The sequence below is a fragment of the Antedon bifida genome, chromosome 8 (assembly GCF_963402885.1).
Source record: "Antedon bifida chromosome 8, ecAntBifi1.1, whole genome shotgun sequence".
Lineage (NCBI taxonomy): Eukaryota > Metazoa > Echinodermata > Crinoidea > Comatulida > Antedonidae > Antedon > Antedon bifida.
This window is the reverse complement of record NC_136233.1, coordinates 15,273,729-15,288,241: the sequence shown is the minus strand read 5'-3', so window position 1 is coordinate 15,288,241 and position 14,513 is coordinate 15,273,729. Positions and strand designations below refer to the sequence as shown.

The 14,513-nt window shown below is 32.8% G+C and overlaps 1 protein-coding gene across 1 annotated transcript; it reads left to right on the top strand.

Annotated features, from left to right (window-relative positions):
* The first annotated feature begins 163 nt into the window (after positions 1-163).
* LOC144850430 (uncharacterized) lies at positions 164-5,344 on the top strand. The gene is made up of 2 exons (XM_078707707.1): positions 164-294; positions 2,735-5,344. The coding sequence occupies exon 2, from the start codon at positions 2,738-2,740 to the stop codon at positions 5,342-5,344; it is 2,607 nt and encodes an 868-aa protein (XP_078563833.1). The 5' UTR covers positions 164-294; positions 2,735-2,737.
* The last annotated feature ends 9,169 nt before the right edge of the window (positions 5,345-14,513 follow it).

Genomic DNA, 14,513 nt, shown 5'->3' with positions numbered 1-14,513 from the left:
GCCTAGATCCTTAATTTGTTTCTAAAAATAAAAATATATAAGTTAAATTTACCACTGAAGCATGTTAATAACATGTACCTGATGTCATTTTATATCATACGAGCCTAGTAGTAGATATGTCCGATGTACGAGGATGAAACAACTGCTCTCCGTCAGGTTATCAAAAAAAGACTCCACATAGCAGCTCTATCTGACACACGGCGTGGTGATGATTTTCTCGGCGTTCATCTTTCTTTAAAAATAATAAGCTAGGCTAGCCTAGGCCTACAATAAAAAGCATAGCGTTAATGCAGAGTAAGTATGTTTATTCAACAACTTGTTCGCCTATGCCTAGTAGTAATTATGGCAAACACGAAATAAGTGTTTATCAATCAATTCAGGAATAGGCTAGCCTAGCTAGGCCTACTAATTTACTAGCCTAGCCTAGGCTAGTAGGCCCTAGCTAGTAAGTAAGTTGGCCTAGCCTACTACTATAGGCCTAGCTCTAGCTAGTAGGCCTGCCTGACCCTAGCTAGTACTAGTAGGGCTGGGTGAGGAGAGAGGGCTATATGACATTATTTACGTTATGGCTAAAGATACTGTACCGTATCCATACTTCTAAAAACTAAAGCCAAGGTACGGTAATTATAGAATTAGGGGGTCTATAATTACTGTACCCTTAGTTTTTAGAAGTATGGATACAGTACGTATCTTTTTAGCCACGGCGTTATTATTGATGGATGGTACAGTAGGTAGGCCTGCTAGAGGTCATGCTAATCTTCGCCTGGTAGGTTTTTATGATATAAAATGTTATCAAGTACATGTTAATAATAACAATATGTAATATGTTATTGTGAGTGATATGGAGTTAATTTAATTTTCGCTGTGGCTAAAGATACGGTACCGTATAATATTTAAAGATGTATTGTCCCTTGAAACACAAAAAAATGAAGGTCAGAATATTCTAAATTTGTACAAATATGTAATGTTATTGTGAGTGATATGGAGTTAATTTAATTTTCTACAATTTTTTACATTATTAAAAGGTACTTATAATATTTAAAGATGTATTGTCCCTTGAAACACAAAAAAATGAAGGTCAGAATATTCTAAATTTGTACAAATATGTAATGTTATTGTGAGTGATATGGAGTTAATTTAATTTTCGCTGTGGCTAAAGATACGGTACCGTATCCTAACTTCCGTTTGCTAAAGGTATGATAAAATTAAATATTAAAATTCGTCCTAAATATTAAAACTCGTCCTAAATATTAAAAACCTAAGCCTCTAAATAATCTCTCTTAAATTTTTCATTCATAATGGTAAATTTATTAAAATCATCTTCACAGAAAAACTGAATTGTGACAATTTTTTACATTATTAAAAGGTACTTATAATATTTAAAGATGTATTGTCCCTTGAAACACAAAAAAATGAAGGTCAGAATATTCTAAATTTAAATTGGCCATATCAAAGTAATATTAAAGTTATTCACTTTAAGTCGAAAATTTGAGCCAAAAACAACAATTTTACGTAATTAACAGCTAAATTAATTTTATTACATTTCGTATGGAAAGTTGTCGCGAGCGAAAGTAAACAAAGATTTCAAACCATGATTATACATTATGCATGATGCTAATTCGGATTGTTTACAACTCGTCACGGTTGAGAAGGTGTTTTCACACAGATCGCGAGGAAGTTTTATGATTATGCATACAGAGTAGTCAAATAAGCGCGTTGCATTATGAGATATGTTTTGATCGAAAACTCTGACTGGAAGTCAAAGTTATTTTTTGAACCAAAAAACGTCTGTATTTCAGTTAAATGATTTTTTTTTCGACTAATTTTTGGTGAAAGTTAGTAACTATTATGGTACTTCAAAATGACCCACTTTTTTTCGAAATCTTTTATTTTTTATTTTTTTTGGAATTTGACAAAGGGACAATACATCTTTAAAATGTTTTAAAAAGATAGCATAAAAATAACATCAAAAATTGAGAACCACACAATACATCATATAAAAACATTAAAATAAACGAGCACAACATCAAAACAAGTAAAAATCTAAATGACTGGCCAAGTGAATTGAAAAAATTACCTAACACATTATACTTCAAACATATACATAAAAAACATAAAATAATTTTCAATACAGAAATAAAATCAATTAATTAAAAAAATAGATGTTCAAGCAGAGAATCGATCCCGAAACCCGTAGGCAATAGCCTCATCACAAACCACCACGCCACACAGCTGGCAAAAAACCACTTCCATAACCTATTTGATTAACATCTATGCTTACATAGTGCCCTAGAGCTATAATTACCATACCTTTAGACATATAACGTTTAATTTACCGGCAAAGATTGGCATGACCACGCCTGATATTGTAGCTAGCTATGTATAGTAGAGACATAATTAATGTTAGTACGGTGCATCTTGATCTTGTGTAGGTAGAGGTTGTGGAGGGGAGAGCTAGTCAAAATTTGGTTTGGAGAAGGTTTTAGTAATAATGGTCGCAATTGTGGAGTATTCCAGTCTCTGAGTGTGCAGTGTAAATAAAACACACCACACCATGCATGGAGGAATACCCAAGTTCCATCCATGCCTTGGCCTTTTCTATTTTATTGCATTTATAAATTCTAGTATTTCAATATTAAATTAAATAAATAAATAAAAGTCAGCCAACCAATAAATGATACTTTTCTTGTCATTAAATTGTTGGACTTAATACTCTACCTTGCTTCTTTTTCAGGTAATGGATATTCACATTTGTGGAAGTTGTAAGCATAAGTTCAGAGAACTAGATAGTTTTCTTGCACACAAACGACTAAGTTGTATTCAGAACAGTGTTCCTGATATAATAGATGAAGTGACAATTTATCCTGTTGAAAATGGTCAAAGTACAGCTACCAGTTACTCTCATAATTCACTCTTCCAAAGCATTTCAAAAGACCCCCAGTTTGAAGTTTATAATGCAGTATCAAAGGAGACCCCAAAAAATGTTAGTGAAACGGACTCGCAAAATAATAGGGCACTAAATCCTCAACAACCAGTCATAAATGTCACCAATGACAAGAAAATACCCAAAAAATCAAAGCATATAACTAATGATGTTAGTGTAAAAATAAACAAGCTGAAATGTTTGAAGTGTCCAGAAGATGGATGTAACTTTTCTGCTCGATATAAGAAAGATTTGATACGACACAGTAGAAAGCATACAGGTGACCGACCATATTCATGTACATTTTGCAGTAGAACATTTACCAGAAGTGACAAGCTAACGTTGCATATTCGCTCTCATAAAGGAGAAAAACCATATAAATGCAGTGATTGCGAATACGCAGCTGTTGACCGAGGAAGTTTAACCAAACATCTTAGAATTCACTCCAACGAGCGACCTTACAAATGTCAAATTTGTGACTACGCAAGTCGAAACTCAAGCCAGCTTGTCGTTCATCTTAGAACGCATACAGGTGATACACCGTTTCATTGTCAAACTTGCAATGCAAAATTTAAAATCAATTCTGATTTGAATCGACACATGCGTGTTCACACTAAAGAGAAGCCCTACTCATGTTTGTTGTGTAACTACAAATGTTCTATGAAAGGTAATTTGAATGTTCACATGAAGATTAACCATCTACGAGAGAAAAAATATATTTGCGAAGACTGTGGGGAAAGCTTTTGTACAAAACGTCAACTTAAGTGTCACATGTCCTTGCATGTTACGTACAAACCATTCAAATGTTTAGAGTGCAACTATAGGTGTAAAGATAATACGTCATTTAAGCGTCATGAACGTACACACCACGAAGAAAGACCATACAAATGTGACTTGTGTGATTTTAAAGCAAAATATATCAGTCATAAACAAAGACATATGAAAAAGGCACATCCTGAAGAGTGGTTATTGTACAAAAGGAAAAGAGAAGAGGAAAAAAAAGAAAAATCTAGATTAAAAGACTCTGAATTGATCAACATTGGTAAAAGTAAGAGTTCTTTAACAACCTTGCCTGCTTCTACCAAAAAGAAACTTACTTGCCCCCATTGTGATGCTTCATTTGTTCGGAAAGATTCCCTTAACAGCCACGTACGACAACATATGAAAATGGAAGAGACTCTGCAAAGTACAGCTCTTGCTGTTTTGCAACTTCAAGAAACTCCTGTTGTTATTTTAGGCGACGGACATTCTGATCTAATTGATATTGTTCCAGGAGAAAGTCCTGAAGTAACTTCGGTTAGATTTTCTGTTAGTAAAGGTTCGCAAGAGATCAATCAGATCCTGCAGTCAGTTAATAAAGAATTATCTACTACTAGGATGGAAACAAGTCTGTTATCAAACAATGACATCCCTCTCACATCGCAACAGTCTATTGACAATGTTCTTGGTAATAGTTCAACAGCTTCAAGAGTACAGTCAGTCAAAGAAAGTGTTGCTCAAACACTGCAAAATCAGACTTATCAACAAGTTTTGATAACATCTCAACAACAAGGCATAATTGGGCCTCCTGGTCAACCTCTTGCTTTATCGTCTACTGCGTCAACAGAGGCACCAGTTACTCTTCACATAATCGATGCAGGCATTGCGACATCAAATTCTGTTTCTACTACACTGCAAAGCAAACATCTGCAACAAAATCTGCAGAGAAGTTTTGACAAATCTTTAATTCCTTCAGCAACTGTCCAACAGAAAGCTGTTACATCATTATCTACAGAAACGCCACAACCATCTATTGTCCAGACTCCTATAACATTTCAGAATATTCAACACGGTATTTATCAATCTCTACAATTATCAACTTCTCCGCAAAAATTCCAGTTAATTCCAGTGTCTCCTCCAAGAGTGTCCCGTAAGGTAAGACCGATTGCCAGCAAGCCAGCAGTGTCAAGTGTTGGGTCACTTGCAAACCAGTGTACTACTGCTGCTGAGGAAAGCACCAGTTCATCATCAGTATCTCAGCCCACGTTGATAAGTTGCCCGACAGATGATAAAAATAGGCATAATCCTATACTTGGAGAGGCATCCACTGTAATGCAGAGATTGGTAGAACAAACACGTAGTAAGACAAAACAGAAAACGGATAAAGTGTTGATCAACATACAGGAAAATAACACTCAAGTCGCTGCTAACAGTCACGTAATGAAAACTATTTCTGTTAACGTGCCGCAACTTCCACAGCAGTTTAAAAGGTCAGATTACCAGCATTTGAAATCTGCTTCGTTAGTACCACAAACCAATATTGCTGATGTCGTTCAGACATTGATTCAACCAGCGTGCAATCAACAATGGACTGTATGTACTGTCCAAGACAATTCTGTATATCTTAAAGACCCTACTGCCAAACCAACAGATAAAAAATAAACTACTGTAGTATTTTCAAGACAAAATAACCTCTCATTAGTATCAGCCATCAACAAGGAATTTGTATAAATATCAGTGTAATTTAAGCGAATTTGTAGAGAGTGCTATTCATCCTCTTTTAAATTTTGTACATTAATATGTAAAAAATATACAGTATTATGTGACACTCAATTCGATATAAGGAATTTTTGTTATGTTACCATTTTAAATTTAATCAAAGTTATGTTTTTTCCATACGAGATGATTGAACTTTGAGTATTTTGCATAACAGTATATGTTGTAGAACATAATATTAATGTAAAACAAATACTATATATATAAGTAAATAAAAATATAACATGAATGTAATTATTGTAATAATATTAATAAGTATTAATAAATTTAATCTAAATTACAATTTGCCATACAAAACATTGTGATTGTAGATTTCAATTTTGCTCAAAGAAAAAAAGTAAACCTAAATAATATGCTCTTTGATAAATATAGAAATCAATTGTTTGTAGAGTATGTTACATTCAGATTCACTGTCCATTTCGTGCTATTTTGGTATCGAGTACAAACTTTTCAATAATGGAAATGTTACTAAGCGGTGTACTATAGCTACTTCTAAAGACGGTTTCTAAAATAAATTTGTATAATATAATTTTAAAACACATTTTAGTGTTACATTATTTTGTTAATATTGTGGTGGTTTATTTTATTTACTGATCTATACTACAGACCAGCTGGTGAGATTGACAAGAATAGAAACTTTGTTTCGGGACCATAGACATAATACAAGAGACATAGTTGTTGTGGAACTTTGATGGATTTTCCGTTCATCATGATCAGTTAAATTTTGGTATTCCATCCTGAAATGAACGCTTGCTATATACATATATACAATACAAGATTTACGAATTTACCACTTGCCCAGTAAAATTACAAATCAGTTTTACTTGGCTAACAAAAGTCAATGGAAGTCCTAATGTTGGAGATACTAAAATGTTTACAGGATGGTAATTCTTGATACACACAAAATATCTAAATGAATTTTACCCTGTCAACTGACCTTAATAAAATTGTCTATTTTTAACATTATAAACATTAAATTCCTTGTATTCCCTCTTGTTTACAGATAAGTGAGTGTGTAAAGTCACCAGAAGCTTTTCAGCACCAATTGTCGTCTTCAATTTGAATACTGCCCTCGTTTGACGGCTGAAAGTCTGTTATTTCTTTGACGATCAAGAAGTATATTGAGCTTCAAGTATGTTAAGCACTTTATTTCTACAATATGTGAGCTTATTATTAGCTATATTTATTGTCTGACAATTTTATTCTATTGTATCCTACTTTATACTGTATGTATTTATGATTTATCAGAAATGTTATTTTACTATAATCATTTTTATATTATGTTATTTTTTCCCCAATAAGAATTTTACTATGCCTCTTTTGATTAATTAAATTGGTCAAGAAGGATTTGCCAAAATATATCTTAATGATTGTTATACAAGGGTTCACCAAGAATCACCAATATAACCTATCATCTAGTCACTTGTTGCTTCTGGGAAAAAATGTCCTCTTGTGGGATTTGAACCCGTCACCTTCAAATAGATATATGGGTTCCCTTGTACTTGTGATTTCTATGAGCTCTATCTACACTATCAAACTTTATGTGAAAAACAATATGATGTGCCATATATGGACATGATGATGTCATATCACTACCATATTTGGGCACATCACACTTTTTTTGTCACATAAGTTTGATAGTGTAGACAGAGCATTAGTTGCAATTTTTAAAAAGTCATTCATATTTTTATTGGTGAACATGATTTCTATAAATATTTTTTTCTATTGAAACTTCTTAGGTGGAGCACACCCAGTAGAGTAGTTTAATTCTTTGTTCATTGCGCATCAATTCCATCTCGTCGGTCGTCGGTGAGTGGAAAATATATGGAAGGTCTTCAGAAATAATTTCAGTTAGTATATGTTTGCTTTTATTTTTATCAAAAATGAATAATGTTCGATAGCATTATCTTTAAAAACATAGACAATGAATGAGATTATCTTTCTTTGCTTTCATAAACTCATGATTAGTCTAAAACAAACACTTATGAATGCAGTGTTACCTCAGATTCAGTAATGCACTTCAGCTTCACTTGTTGACTTAACAAATGCATTTTAATGGAGCAATAATTGCTGAGGAAAGCAAGTCCTTGTGGCACAGCCTTCCTGCAAATCTTGTAGTTAAATCAGTGGCACAATGCAGGGGACAAAGGCCCTTGTTTAGAACTTCTAGAGGCTCTTCAATGCTAGGCAATTGCACTGAGGCTTCTCATGCTCTGGGGCCTCTAAGCCTAATTGGGCCCCTGGGTTTAGCCAGTGACCGCTTTTAGCTGTTACGCCACTGATTCCGGTATAGAAGAAAACATTTTAATAGTACAGTATTTATATTTTGTTTTAATGCCCTATATAATATAAAGTAGAGTATCTAAAACATTTTTTTTTTCAGGATGTTAATCTGGTAGTGGTGATGTGGTCATGTCAATCGATATACTGTAAAATGGCGGCAATATGGAGTATTTGTCTATATATGAGGTATGTTTCACGATTTTAACAATTTCTGTATGGACCAACAAATTCATCTCTTTTTGCAAAATTTCTTTTATATTATACGAACAAGCTTCTTAGTTTGCCAGAAAAATAATCAAACAAGGAGCTACAGAAAGTGTTCTTATTATGGTAACGCTCTGTCTACACTACCAAACTATATGTGAAAAAAAATATGTGATGTGCCCATATATGGGCATGATGATATCATATAACTACCGTATTTGTTCATATCACTACCATATTTGGGCACATCACATTTTTTTGTCAACTAGTTTGATAGTGTAGACAGAGCTTTAGGATGTAACTTAAAAGAAGCGACAAGTAGTTAGTAGAGTTAGGTATCACTGGTTTGTTAAAATGTGGTTGATTGTTGTTAAACTCGTAAACGCTCAGTGGTAATGCTTGTGACTGCAGTAGAACCCCTATTAAGTGACACATTCGGAACCCAACAAGTGTCCTCTTAATAGGGGTGTTCCTTCAATAAGGGTTGACCATTGTGTTAAAATATATGTTTACCTTTGTTTATTCACAGTGATGGTCTTGCTTCTTTTTTTTTTCGTACACGAGAAGATTTTTTTATTTCATATACAAAAAAACGAAAAAAAGAAAAAAAAGGACATTTTTGTTAAATAGTATGTACTATTGCACACCATGTGACCTACAATTGTCCAATCAAATGACAAGAAATTATTTAGGTGTTATATAATATATGATAAACTACAACAATATTCCTAGTTGCAGTAGTTCAATAACTTGATTTAAATGTAGTGTATTAGAACATGTTTAAAATGAGTGCTATTATGCTAACATATAATGTATCAAAAATATTCCCAAGGTGGCAGTTACCGCAGTTGAATATCGCACCTGAGGCAGAGGAAGAGATACCATAGAATTAGCCAACCAATAATAAAAATACATGAATGCAGCTTGGGGCTACTTTTTCTATGTATTTTACTAATATCTGATTGATGATCAACCCAACTAGAAATAAGATAACAATTTTGCTCATCACAACATTAAAGGTACATAGCCGATTGTGGTAGGTCATCCAAGAGCTGGGTTAATAGATCCTGTAATAACAAACATTGGCATAAAACTAGCATGTAGATGTAATTAAATCATACAGTGTATAAGCCATAACTTGCCTACAGCTCTACTTTGATTTCATTGTAAATGCCAATACTCATATTGATATTGCAATTTCATGGCCTAATTTACAGCTCAAGTCTACTAAAGGCATTAATCTAATAACTCTGTGAACAAATAGTAAGATTTCGAAGAAAAAAATATTAACTTCATTAGTTCTGTACAAGAGGAAGTTCATATTTCCTTAATGTATAAAATATCGTAAATTGTGATACCTTGAAAACCATAATTTGTTAACTTTAAAGCATGCATTGCAAAGCTATAACAGGAGTGATGCGGTTGTTGATCGAACATTAAGAGGGAAAAATCCTCTGTGTGGCCCATGGGCTTGTTGAAGGCTTCTGTCAAAAGGTGGTCAGGTTGAAACCTTATACCCCCATCTCACTAGAAGCTGATCTGGGGAGACGATGGCGATCCCGTAACCACTTTGATTTATCAATATAGGCGATTTGAGTCCCGTTGGACCCCCGTAAATGGAGATTGTACGATGACGACAGCCCAACCATAGTGGTGGCTACAACCCTGTAGAAGATTTGTTGACAGGGGAAATACCGATAAAGGTTGTCCCTCTGGGGTGATTTTTTTTCCATAAAATCAATTTAACAACGTAAATTTTTAAAGTTTGTTAAAAATATTTTTTTATTTTTTTTAAATTATGTTTTAACTGAGCTGTTTAGTTACCCACTCTCAGCTCCTGTTTACCTTAAGTCTTGTCTACACTATCAAACTTTATGTGGCCAAAAAAATTGATATTTTGGCACATCACACTTTTTTGTCAAACTAGTTTGATCGTGTAGACAGAGCTTTAGACAACCTCAAGAACATTGTAGAGGGCGGCATTTATGACATTTGTCTCTTCATGACAATCTATAAGTAAATAGCATTGTTTATAATTTTCATTTTGAGGTACACGATGTTTGTTAAAGAACCCATAGCTTTTAAACAACGAATTTCAAGATAACTAATTTGTGTGTGTGGGGTTGAGCTTAAATTATGAATGTAGGTATTATGGTGTCTTGGAAAATCATATATATTTAACCTGTATTTTTTTTAAAGCTTGTTCATCAGAGTGTCAATTAAATCATTCATAGGGCTATTCTACCATCCATATAAATCTATAATAAATATCACAGCTGTTTATTATTATGATGAATGAATTTTTGTATAGAGTTACCTGTCGTTACTATATTAAATACCGTATGTTTGATACCACGTTTTGTGAAGCTATGCCAGTGTCCATCTAAAACATGACAGCTAAGACTGATGGATCAGTCGCAAAAATATTTTCTCAGTGCTTTCTTTACTTGGCCTACATATTTAATGTACTGCTATCTAATAATTATTACTAAAACTGACATAGCTGATTGATATATGTGTATGTGATATGAAGTATTTCAATGCCAAAGTCAGATAAATACACATTGATAACAGATTGATATATCATCTTATTACTTATAATGACCACCATGGACAAAGTATTGGCATGATTCCTGAAAATGTTTTATTTGAGTAAAAAAAGTAACATAAAATCTCACCATTTTGGCAAAATCCTGTACACAAGCTCACTGGTGTAACCGAGGTCCGAGGTTCCTGGTTTAGTAGAGACTTTTTTCAACATATTTTAATTCGTGTATTCGTCCTCTGGGCTGTGCTTAGGGCCCCTGGGTTTAGCTAGTGTATATCATTTTGATAGACTCTGATCCAAATCCAGGCAAACTCCAATGTGTAGTTTTGTGATATTTGTTTTGCTTTCAAAGCAATGGTTTCAATCTTGCGTAAGATTGTGTATACTGTACGCACAAACCGCAGCCATAAATTTGGCACAGGCTCAAGCCACCCCTTAATCATAGTACTTGTGGTAGAAAAAGTTTCCTCGCATGAGGTGCAGTATACACACACTGGCTCGCATGCATTTTTAAGAACTGGTGACTGCTTAGGGGAGATGGAAGTAGTTGTATGCAATTCAGCACAGTTACTATGCCAGAAATATTTATATTTACGTTCATCCCAATCATTTTCCAAGGATGTTACTGCAGTATTTTCACTTGATTATAACCTGCTTTCTACTTTGGTCTTGTCATCGTATATTTCATGGTGGAAAGGGAGAGTTTTTATGTTTTTTTACCCCTCTACTGAAGCAAACCTGTTGTGTTTCTGTTTACCAAAGTGTAAGCCAAGGATATTTAAAATGTCTTTAGAAAATGTTGAAAGTAACATTTTAAAAAGAGGATGCTGTCAAAAGTACAAGTGAACTTAGGATTGTATTTACTCATTTTCAGGAAGTTTCTTATTAATCAATAGTATGTATGTTTTCTTTTCTTCAGTCGAGTCGAGTGTCCCAGCGGTTATAACCGGGACTCTGCAAACCACAGCCATAATATTGGCACAGGTTCAAGCCACTCCTCTACCATACTGTAGATCTAGTTATGGTGGCAGAACAAGCTTTCTTTAGAGAACGATTTAAAACAGGAGGTCCAGTGTACACATCTGGCTTGTGTGTACCCAGTATATCTTTTGAAATTAAAGTAAGGGTTACCCCGGTTTTCTGGTCTGTTTTCGTTTATCACTATCATCGAGTTAACAACACTACCTGTTGGATCATTTTTTAGAGAAACCACAAAAGTGGAGATATTTCCTATTTCCCAATGTCCCAATGGGACGTCTTCTTTGAATTCAAGAGAATTGTCTATAGAATCCACAGCAAGACTTTAATAATTTTCAATCTTTTTATTATAGCCGCATGACGCGTCATGAAAATAAAAGGTCGCGATTTTTAATATTCCCATGACAAATCAGAATAGTATACAAACGAATACACATTGGTTAATTGTTACACAGACAAGCAAGGAAGACAATAATAATATCCTTACCCCAAGGCCAATTATTTCAGAATTATAACAGTTACTGAAAAGGAACGACAAAAAAATTGCATTGGTCATTGCTCAGATTGAACTAGTATTCATGTCTTGCTATTAAGATGTAAAAATCTTGACAGTAGGTAATTGAATTAAAGTGAAGAAAAACTGATGCAGGCATTATGCAGAACAAACATACTTTAAAATGTATTTAACTAATTTACAATGCAATTATTATAATGACAATTGGTTTATAATTGCACATGTGCTCATAGACAAAGTCGTTGATACTGGAATACGGAAATTTGAAATTATAAGTATTCTGTTATACTTTGCTTTTTTAATGGAATCTTTTTCTTGTGTTTTATAAAGAAAAAAGATTTTGTTTGCGTTTGGTTCTAGACAAATAAATAATAATAATAATAAATTAAATTTATAAAGCGCTTCATAATGACAGAAACAAACTCTAATACATGACAATACATACACGACAGTTGTAGCAAAATAAACTGTTAAAACAACACAAATACAAAATGTATGTGCTATTAAAAATAATAATCAACTATTATCAAGAAATGTCAACCTTTAAAAACATTATTGATAATATTATAATGTCAAATAAATGATAAATGTTTTATTATATAACCAGTATAGTAAAATGATAAAAAAATAATTTAAAAATATATGTGCTATGAAAATAATAATCAATCAATAGAAATCTACCTTTTTTTTGTCAAATAAAAAAATTGACATAAAAATATATGTTTTAAGCTCTGGTTTTTACCAGGTTTTTACCAGTCGATGGACAGAATCCGTGATGTGACTACACAATACTGACAGATAAAAGTTTAGTTACAAAGATCTTTCTCACTCAATTCCTACTGTAACCTTTACAATAACAACTACAAACAAAATTCACCTGAAATCGTCAAATTGTTCTCTATAGGATATATAAATCATATTATTTTGTCTTTCAATTTTATAACCTGTCCTCAGAAGTTTCATTTAATGGTTATTTTATTACCTCTTTTTTCAATTCAGGCAGCTTTACTGTCCAAATTTGATCAAATAATTCATTTGTAATTTTGTCATTTCTTATACGGCGCAGCAATGTAGATATTATTAATGTATTTTTGGTACAGCGACTGTATATAGGACCCTTCTTGTAATAAGAGGTAGATTTAAAAATAAAATTTGTATAAAAAAAATAAATTCAAGTAGTTTATTGTGAATTTTACTACACTACTACTACTACATTTTGTTTACCCTTTAACTTTATTTAGGTATTTTGGGTACAGTATACATACACACGGTTTACTGCAAAAACATGTGTATTAATATTTAACAAGCTAAAGTAATATTTTATTGCAGCATTTGCAGTAAAATAGTGGATTGACAGAGAAATTCTTGGATAAATTTTTTTTTTCTCTTTCGTGGGGGTCACCCACATTTATTCATTCCTTTTACAAATATATATATATATAAACAAATCAGGCAAAGAACATTAATTCTAAACCGCCCGGTTGGGGCGACTTTTTCTCATTCTCACAGATTTCCTCATCTTTATCGTTTCAAATATATATATATACATATATTGAAATGGATATCATTTTATTTTAAAACATTTCAAATCATTTTTGTTAACAAGCTAAAGCTCTGTCACTATCAAACTAGTTTGACAAAAAAAGTGTGATGTACCAAACAAAATATGGTAGTGATATGCTCAAATATGGTAGTGATATGCTCAAATATGGTAGTGATATGCTCAAATATGGTAGTGATATGCTCAAATATGGTAATGATATGACATCATCATGTCCATATATGGGCACATTACATTTTTTTGTCACATAAAGTTTGATAGTGTAGACAGAGCTTAAGAACATTGTAGTTGAAGTGTGAACTGTGATACAAACTTACTTATAAAGTATTGGTTATTGTTCAATAAATAGATGGTGGGTAACAATTATATAATGTACTGTGTATAACACATTACAATGGTTTAGACTTGCCCTAATGAGTCTGGTTGTAGTTATTATTGGTCTGTTTATGTTCATTTTGATTTTTGTCTCTCTAGCTCAAGTATTAATTAAACTTATGAAATGCCATGTGTGCCAAACCAAAATATTTTTTATTTATTTATTTTTTTTTTTTTCATCATCACCCTATAGTGACCAAACGTCAGCATTAACAGGGTTGAAAGTCATAAAATATAATATATAATATACAAGCAAAAATCAACAGATAACAAGACAACATTTAGATATTACTGACATTAGACAAAATCTTGTGACGGAAACAAGCAAGTGAATAAAAAAAAAATATCAACAGATCCATCAACTGTACATAGTGAGTGGTATAACTTAGGCAAACGATTAACAAAACCATTTTTAGTAATATTTATCCTCCCTCTTAATATAGAAAATAAAGCAGGATTACGCGATTGATATTGTGGAACAGAAAAAATTACCATGAAAAATTTCATTTACCACCTAGAACCCAGCATTTGTTTGTTACATACATTTTGTTACAAGAGAAATTGAACTTGAATATGCTATATACATGCACAA